This window comes from Mauremys mutica, chromosome 11 (assembly GCF_020497125.1).
Source record: "Mauremys mutica isolate MM-2020 ecotype Southern chromosome 11, ASM2049712v1, whole genome shotgun sequence".
In the NCBI taxonomy this organism is placed as follows: domain Eukaryota; kingdom Metazoa; phylum Chordata; order Testudines; family Geoemydidae; genus Mauremys; species Mauremys mutica.
In genome coordinates this window covers 55,730,242-55,739,070 of record NC_059082.1, presented here as the reverse complement: position 1 = coordinate 55,739,070, position 8,829 = coordinate 55,730,242, and the positions used below count along the sequence as shown (strand labels likewise).

Genomic DNA, 8,829 nt, shown 5'->3' with positions numbered 1-8,829 from the left:
CATGCTAGTGGACTGTAGATTCACACCCTAGTTTGTCACACACTAAATCACTATGTATACAAGCTATCACATTTTGCTAAAATTTCAGCTCCACTGATGATAGCAGCAGTGGGAGCAATAGTGTAGACAAGATGTGGCCACTGGGCACAGAGACATGCTTTGAGCCTATGAAGACAACAGTGCTCAAAATGCCAGTGGCTGCACTGTACACACTCATTCTCACCATTTTTAACACCAGTAGAGCTGAACCAGTGCACAATCCAACAGTTCTTGGATTATTCACTTTCCTAACATTATTCTATATGGTTTCTTTTGGGTTGCATCTATACTAGCAAACTTTGTCATCATAATTCACAATCGGTGCAGCTCTACTGGGTAGCTAAGGCAGAATCTCAACTGTGCTTAGGACTGAGGCATTTGTACAACCATGCCTAAATCCCATCTACACTACAGCTTCCACCATTGCTACCATAGTGAGCTGTTATAGTCAAGAATTGTGGCTACTAATTTTTTCTAGTGTAGACTAGGCTTTACTGACGATGGTGCAGACCTGGAACCCAAAACATTAGCCCTTCACTACTGTAACAGTCCTCACCTGGACCCACAATATCCCAAATCTACTCCAGTCCTGACTGGCAGCATTCCCTTGAGCAGAAAGGGCCAAGAAACGAAATTTTTACAGCTGCTTTATGATGTGGACAAATGCCTTCTAGGAACCAAAAGGAGACTTCCATTTACAGTATTCCTAATCAGGATCTTAACCCTGCTCTGTTGAAGTGACTTTACCATTTATCTCCTGGCTGCTGCAATAAGACTTTTTCATGGTAATACCCAGCACATCAATATTTCCATATAATAGCATTTTAATGATATTGAAATAGAGATAGAAATCTATTTTATATTTAGAGGAAGTAAAAAGTTATTTTTGTCTAAAATACAAAATGTTACATATAGCTGCAATATCAATACACAGAAATCGGGGGGAGCACATTTCATTTGTGCTTTACAACTCAGCAAACAACATTGACCAGGACAAAGAATAAAATATATTTTTATAAGCAAATATACAAGCTATCAGGTTCTCAGATAATCGTGATGTAGCCTAGAATTGGCAGCAATGAATTTGGTTGCTGTATCAGGAATTGCAGTGGTAAGTCTCTGCTTTATGTTTAAAATAGCATCTGGCTAAAAGAAATGTGTCTTATGGTATTTCAGTGTCTCACCTCTACGGTGAACACTGGGAACTCTCTATCTGGGAAAAGGAAGAATCTTTTTTCTGGAAAAGAGATTTGTAGGTTATAATCAGCTACAAGTTTTAAGTGAAAATGACACTTATATAACTGCATCCTGAAACATAGTCATTTTTTTGACACATTTTTAGTTGTATAACACCACACTTATAGTACAATATATCTGGACTTTTCAGGTTTAGATCCAGAAATATAATTGATTTATATATGGAACACAAGTTACCTACCAGAGGGAAAGCACTTAGTTTGCCAGGATGGGTGTGGTATGTTGATGACAATAGATCTGTTTTGTGCACTATATGGCATGCATTGCTACAGCCTCTTTGTACACAATCCAGTATGTAACCATGTGTGTGTAAAAGAGAAGAGGAGAGGAGTGTTCTAGCTGCAGGGTTATGAAGTATGTGTAAGGAGGTAATGGTCCAGCTACACATTTTTTTTGCTATTTTCACAATAGTGAAATTAATGCAAATTTATCATTATTTCAAATCCTTTCATTGCAAAAATGAGAATTGAGCAATTTGCTAAAACTTTACTGATCATGAAGTCATGGAAACCCTGCTTCCTGACCTGAATTTTTAAAAGGCAATTCCCATGCTATCATTGATACCTCTGTCAATTGGAGGAATGAGGGGGAAAGGAGCTTCCATGGGCATCAAAATCAATGTTACTTCCTGCCTCTAACAGCACTACTCCATAGTGAGCTGGTGGAGGGGCTTTTCTCCTGAAGTACAGTTTTTCCTAATATGTACATTTTCCAGTGGATTATATACAAATTTGCCTGAAACAGAACAGAAATAATTTAGGGGCTCAAAGGCTTTGTGGCTGACCAGCAGTTTAAAACTTGAGAGTTTAGGACTGAACTACAACTCTGAAGGTCTTTTCTCAGTTCTACAATACTGCTTCCCCAAAGCTATGTGTACACATTGAGAATGGACTCCAGTTAGCATTAAGGTTCTTACTCAAAAGCAGGTCCACTTAGGTAGAGATAGGTAGAAGTTAACAGTGACTTTACTTACATTGTTTACTGGTTTGCCAGTTAACAGAGAATGAAAATGCAGATAGTATAGGTGCTGACATAATAAAAAACACTATCAGTGTATACTCAAAATTTCATTTCTAAAGAGCTTCCCCCATCAAATGAAACTTCCCATCATTAGACAGTAAAGATTTCAGGCCTTTCGGTGGTGGTTCAGGAGTGTCAAGTGGCAAACATCTGCCACATGGTTGATTTGCATTCAGAAGTGCCACATGGTAGGCATCTCAGCTGGTGGGCTCAGGATATCCACTTCATAACCCCTCAGTGTCTTTTCCTCCTCAGCATTCCTTTATCACGTATGCAGGTTTTTGGACGTAAAGCTGTTGGGACAGAAAAGTGTGTTGTTTTAAGACCAATAATACATATTAACAGTGAAGTCGCAAGTTAAACCAGGAGACAAGAATCAATTCCATTTTCCACCCCAGACAGAAAGCTATACCTTTTCTCCCCGGTACTGAGCCCCAAAGAAAGAGAACCCTCTCCACTATAAGAGTGAGGAAAGATTAACAATTGGATCAAACTCCTAAGGGAATGGGTGGATTCTTCATCCCTTGAGATCTTTAGATCCAGACTGGATGCCTTTCTGGAAGACATGCTTTAGCCAAACACAAGTTACTGGACTCCTACAGGGGTAACAGTAAAATTTAATGGCCTGTAACATACAAAAAGGTCAGACTAGATGATCTCATGATCCCTTCTGGTATTAAACACCGTGGCTTAACAACCATGTAAAAAGTGGAAGTCAAATCCTAGTGAGGCAAATAGAAAGGAGCATAAACACTGCCAACTTAAGTGCAAGAGTGTGATAAGAAAAGCCAAAGAGGAGTTTGAAGAACGGCAAGCCAAAAACTCCAAAGGTAATAACAAAATGTTTTTTAAGTACATCAGAAGCAGGAAGCCTGCTAAACAACCAGTGGGGCCCCTTGACGATTGAAATACAAAAGGAGCGCTTAAAGACGATAAAGTCATTGCAGAGAAACTAAATGGATTCTTTGCTTCAGTCTTCACGGCTGAGGATGTTAGGGAGATTCCCAAACCTGAGCTGGCTTTTGTAGGTGACAAATCTAAGGAACTGTCACAGATTGAAGTGTCACTAGAGGAGGTTTTGGAATTAATAGATAAACTCAACATTAACAAGTCACCGGGACCCAATGGCATTCACCCAAGAGTTCTGAAAGAACTCAAAAGTGAAGTTGCGGAACTATTGACTAAGGTTTGTAACCTGTCCTTTAAATCGGCTTCGGTACCCAATGACTGGAAGTTAGCTAATGTAACGCCAATATTTAAAAAGGGCTCTAGAGGTGATCCCGGCAATTACAGACCGGTAAGTCTAACGTCGGTACTGGGCAAATTAGTCGAAACAATAGTTAAGAATAAAATTGTCAGACACATAGAAAAACATAAACTGTTGAGCATTAGTCAACATGGTTTCTGTAAAGGGAAATTGTGTCTTACTAATCTATTAGAGTTCTTTGAAGGGGTCAACAAACATGTGGACAAGGGGGATCCGGTGGACATAGTGTACTTAGATTTCCAGAAAGCCTTTGACAAGGTCCCTCGCCAAAGGCTCTTACGTAAATTAAGCTGTCATGGGATAAAAGGGAAGGTCCTTTCATGGATTGAGAACTGGTTAAAAGACAGGGAACAAAGGGTAGGAATTAATGGTAAATTCTCAGACTGGAGAGGGGTAAAAGACGGTTACTCACCGTAGTAACTGTTGTTCTTCGAGATGTGTTGCTCCTATCCATTCCAGTTAGGTGTGCGTGCCGCGCGTGCACGTCTCTTCGGAAGATTTTTACCCTAGCAACTCCGGCGGGCCGGCTGGGCGCCCCCTGGAGTGGCGCTGCTATAGCGCAGGATATATACCCCAGCCGGCCCGTCCACTCCTCAGTTCCTTCTTGCCGGCTACTCCGACAGTGGGGAAGGAGGGCGGGTCTGGAATGGATAGGAGCAACACATCTCGAAGAACAACAATTACTACGGTGAGTAACCGTCTTTTCTTCTTCGAGTGATTGCTCCTATGCATTCCAGTTAGGTGATTCCCAAGCCTTACGTAGGCGGTGGGGTGGGAGTTAGATGTTGCAGAACGCAACCGCTAAGCCAGAGGCTGCAACAGCTCTGGACTCCCAGACCAATGAGGCAAAGGTGTGGACCGAGGACCAGATAGGTGTACAACACATCCCCCGAAAGGGAATGCGAGCCAGGAAGGCAGCTGAGAAGCGTGAGCCCTGGCAGAATGTGCAGCAAGGTGGCTCTATGGCACCTGGGCCGAAACAGAAGAGGTGCAGATGCACAACGTCATTGAAGATGAAATCCTCTAGGAGGATACAGGTATGCCCTTCGTCCGGTATGCCGGTACGATGAAGGTTTTGGGGGCGTTACGAGAGGGCTCAGTCCACTAGATATAGATTGCGGATGCCCTGCAGATGTCGAAGGAGGGCAACCGTTGCTCTCCTTGCACAGAGAGTGGCTTCGGAAAGAAGACCGGAAGGAAGATATCCTGGTGGATATAAAAGGCCGACACCTCCTTAGGGAGGCAGGTCGGACGTGGTAATAACTGCCCTTGTCCTTGAGGAACACAGTATACCTTGGGCCTATTGTGAGAGTCTGAAGCTCGGAGACTCGTGTGGCCGCAGGAAAGACTACAGGAAACTGCCTTGCAGGACAGTTATATCAATGAGCATGTTGACATTGGCTCGAATAGGGCAGTCATAAAACTGGGTAGAACCAGATTGAAGAGCCAGGTTTATGGCGGGGCCCCACTGGGGGGGGGGTGTATAAACGCTCCAAGCCCTGAGGAACCAGATGGAATGGAGCGGGATCTCGGCGGGAGAAACATTGCGCGTTTCGGAGCAGCATGAGAAACGCTTCCACTCGGCCAGATACTTTAACCGAATGGACGATTTTCTACCACCCCGGAGAATCCCGTAGAACCGAGGCCGAACAACGTAACTCGGATCGGTTTAGCCATGCAGGAGTCCTGCTGTGAGGTGCAGGGATTACAAGACCGGGTGGTGAAGGTTGTCATGATTCTGCGTCATGGGGTCTGTGCCAAGAGGGTTGCTACCGACAGGTGTAGCAACATGGTGTGCCAGTGCTGCCCAGGTTACACTGGAGCGAACCCGATCAGGGGCGCTCTGTCCCTGCGGAGTTTGAGCAGGACCTTGTGAACCAGCGGGGTCAGTGGACAGCGTACGGCAGATGGCTGATCCATGGCCTCAGGAAAATCCTCCAAGACCGAGCCTGGGGAGAGGCCTTGGAACGAGGAGAATTTCTCTCTCTCTTTCCGTTCTCGCGAAAGCGAGGAGGGCTATGCGGGGAAAGACCCACTTCTGGAAAACGGAATAGATAAAGACGGGAGGAAACCACCACTTGTGAGACAGGAAGGATCTGCTGAGACGATCCGCCAGCTGAATCGCCTGGTACACAAGGCAGACTGCTCTCAGCTCTCGGACATTGATGTGTAAGGCCAGCTCTTGCGCTGACCGAAGGCCGTGAGTGCAAAACTACACCAGGTGCACACCCAGCCGAGAGATGGGCTGTCTGTCATGAGGGACCCCGAGGGGTGAATGAAACAGCATCCCCGGATACACCGGGGAGGACGCCGACTCCCGGTCGAGGGAGCCTAGGCTGCTCGGGGGAAACAAGACGACCACGAGTATGCCATCTCTGCCCAGGTGGCACCCCCAGGTGAGCCACGATTGGAGTGAACAGAGGCAAAGCCTGGTATATTTAGTTGCAAACGTGTAGACAGCCATGTGACTCAGGAAACCGAGGCAAGAGCGAGCCCAAGTTGGCGGGAAGGTCCGTAGACCTTGTACAATTGTTACCCTCGCCTGAAACCAAGGCTGAGGAAAGCAGGCTCTGGCGAGTCTGGAGTCCAGGACGGCCCCAATGAATTCCCTTCCCTATATGGGAATCAGAGTGGATTTTACTATTGATCATCAGGCCTAGACACAGGAATAGGTTCGTGTCGATGCCCACATGACTGGTACTTTGGGCCGGGGGTTCTTCGAATGAGCCACTCATCTAGACACGGAGAACGTGTATCAGACGGTGGCGAAGAAAGGCGGCGACTACAGCCTTGCACCTTGAATACCCCTGGGCTGTATAGAGGCCAACCGGGAGGGCCGTATACTGGGAATAACGATGGTAGGCCCCAAACCGAGGGTACCTTCTGTGTGGAAGAGAAATGGCAACGTGAAAAACACGCGCCCTTCATATCGAGGGCGGCGTACCAGTCTCCGGGATCCCAGGATGGGATGACGGTCGCCCTGGGTACCATGCGGAACTCATCTGCATCGTGACTTGTTGAGTTCCTGCAGGCCTAGGATAGGTCTGAGACCTCCCTTCGCTTAGGGGAATAGGCTTCGCCCTTAGGTACCTCCTGTATAGCTCCGATGAGGAGGAGCGTCCGCACCTCTTGCCAGAGGAATCGCTCATGAGAGGGGTCCTTAGGAGGGGCGAGGATGGGTAGGCTTTTGCCCCATTGGTGGTCAGAAGGACCCTAATTCTGGCTTCTTTGGGGTGCGGATTGATGGCCACGACCGTGTAAGCCATCACGCCCGCTGGCCATGTCCTGACCTTGTCAAGGCGCAGGGTAAGAGCGGAGGTTGGGGACGGAAACGTCGGCGCTGAATTACCGGCATGTGTATGCCGAGAGAGAGAGAGAGAGAGAGAGCAAAGTGACCCTGCTGCCCTTTAGGTTCTGCAGCCTAGGGCCAGTGTTGTCAGAGAACAGGCCTGTGCCACTGAAGGGCAAGATCTGTATAGCGTGCTGCAGCTGCGAGGGAAGGCTCGATAAATGGAGCCCTGAAACGCGCCATGTGGCAACACCCGAGGCCAGAGTCATGGCAGCGGAGTCAGCTGCGTCCAACGAGGCCTGGAGGGAAGCTCTCTCCAGCTCCGTCCTTTGCTGCAGGAGGGCATCGAACTCTTAACGGGAGTTCCGAAGAACCGACTCTGTAAATTTGCCCACCGCCACCCACAGTAGCGGATAAGCAGGGCTTGCTGGTTCGCTACACGAAGTTGCAGGGCCCCCTCCGGGTACATCTTATACCCAGTAAGACCACATGCCCAGCCTCTTTGGATTTAGGGGCTGGTCGCATTTCGATTAGAGGAGGGCCGGAGGGGTATGTTCCTGCCCTCGCCTCATCTGGGGAGGAGGAAGAAGAAAGGCCCGGGACAAGCGGGTCCTGTGTGGGCTCGAGCTCCTGGACAACCTCCTGATCCGGTGGGATCTGGGAGCCCGGTGCCGAACCGGGGGTTGCTCTGTACCGGTCGGACGGGGACGACTAATTGTCACCTCTGGCACCCAGAGCTCGGAGGGAACGGAGCGAGATGGGATCACCGGTACGCCTCTGGCGTGGTAGTACACCCACGGCGTCCAGAATGCCCACTGATAGGTCTCCTGGAAGACTCTGGAGGGCACATCGGAAAACAGAGTGCTACGCATATGAAGTGTCCGCACGGGACGACACTGATGCGTGGCTGGATGGCCCTGGAGGAGCTGAAAGCTCTTGGTAGAGTCTCCGTCTGTAACTGACGTCGCTCGATGCGGCACCGGGGATCGGTACCGGCAGACAGACCGGTACCGAGAACGGGACCTGCCACCGAAGCTGTGCCGGGCGGTCGACCGAGGGTGCGAGGTTCGATGATCAGGAGTGGCTACGAGCGTCCCGGTGCCTGGGGCTTGATCGGAGCTGAGTGTCCCGGACCGGCGAACGGGATGCTGACCGGTGCCGCGAGCACTACTGGTACCAACATGGAGAACGGTGCCGAGACCTAGATCGGTGACGGGACCGAGAACATCTGCGGGACCGCGACTCTGAACGGTGCCGCTGTGCGGTGCCGAGGTAGGGTGGTCTGATCAAGGCAGGCTTGCCCATCGACTATGTAACCCCCACCGGCGGTGCCGGGGGTTGAGGCAGCGTAGATGCTGTCGTTGCAATCAGCCCCCTCGCCGTGGACACTGTCTCCGGTGTGGAGGGAATAGTGAGCTCGACCATAGCTGGCACCCCGGATGCAGCTTCATAGCGAGCTCGACTACGGTCCGTACCGGGGAGTGTTCCAGCACCGGACTCGACGGCTTTTGCCTGGCCGGAGTTAATGGTGCGGGCATTGTCGGTGCCGTGGTAGACATCGGTGCCGGGCGATCCGACGGAGAATAGCGCTCGGCTGCGGAGCAGGCGGCTCAGACACAGCTTCAGGGCGAGCTCGACCACGGTCCGTACCGGGGAGCTTTCCGGCACCGGACTCGACGGCTCTTGCCTGGCCGGAGTTAATGGTGCGGACATTGACGGTGCCGCGGCAGACATCGGTGCCGGGCGATCCCACTGAACATCGCGCTCGACTGCGGAGCAGGCGGCTCGGGCGCAGCTTCCGGGCGAGCTCGACCACGGTGTGTACCGGGGAGCTTTCCGGCACCTGACTCGACGGCTCTTGCCTGGCCGGAGTTAACGGTGCGGATATTGTCGGTGCCGCGGCCGACATCGGTGCCGGGCGATCCGACAGAGCATAGCGCTCGGCTGCGAAGCAGGC

The 8,829-nt window shown here is 49.9% G+C and overlaps 1 protein-coding gene across 7 annotated transcripts in view; it reads right to left on the bottom strand.

The window, feature by feature from the left end:
- Window positions 1-826: 826 nt before the first annotated feature.
- LOC123344345 (katanin interacting protein) overlaps window positions 827-8,829 on the bottom strand; it is a 177,514-nt gene continuing 169,511 nt past the window's right edge. For 4 of the 7 annotated variants that reach the window (XM_044980452.1, XM_044980457.1, XM_044980455.1 and 1 more), the window contains one exon: window positions 831-2,609. In XM_044980452.1, the coding sequence (XP_044836387.1) occupies window positions 2,551-2,609 (59 nt within the window). In that variant the 3' untranslated portion in view covers window positions 831-2,550. Of the gene's footprint in view, window positions 2,610-8,829 lie in introns of all 7 variants that reach the window. The other 3 variants (XM_044980454.1, XM_044980456.1, XR_006572527.1) reach the window with 3 other exon arrangements.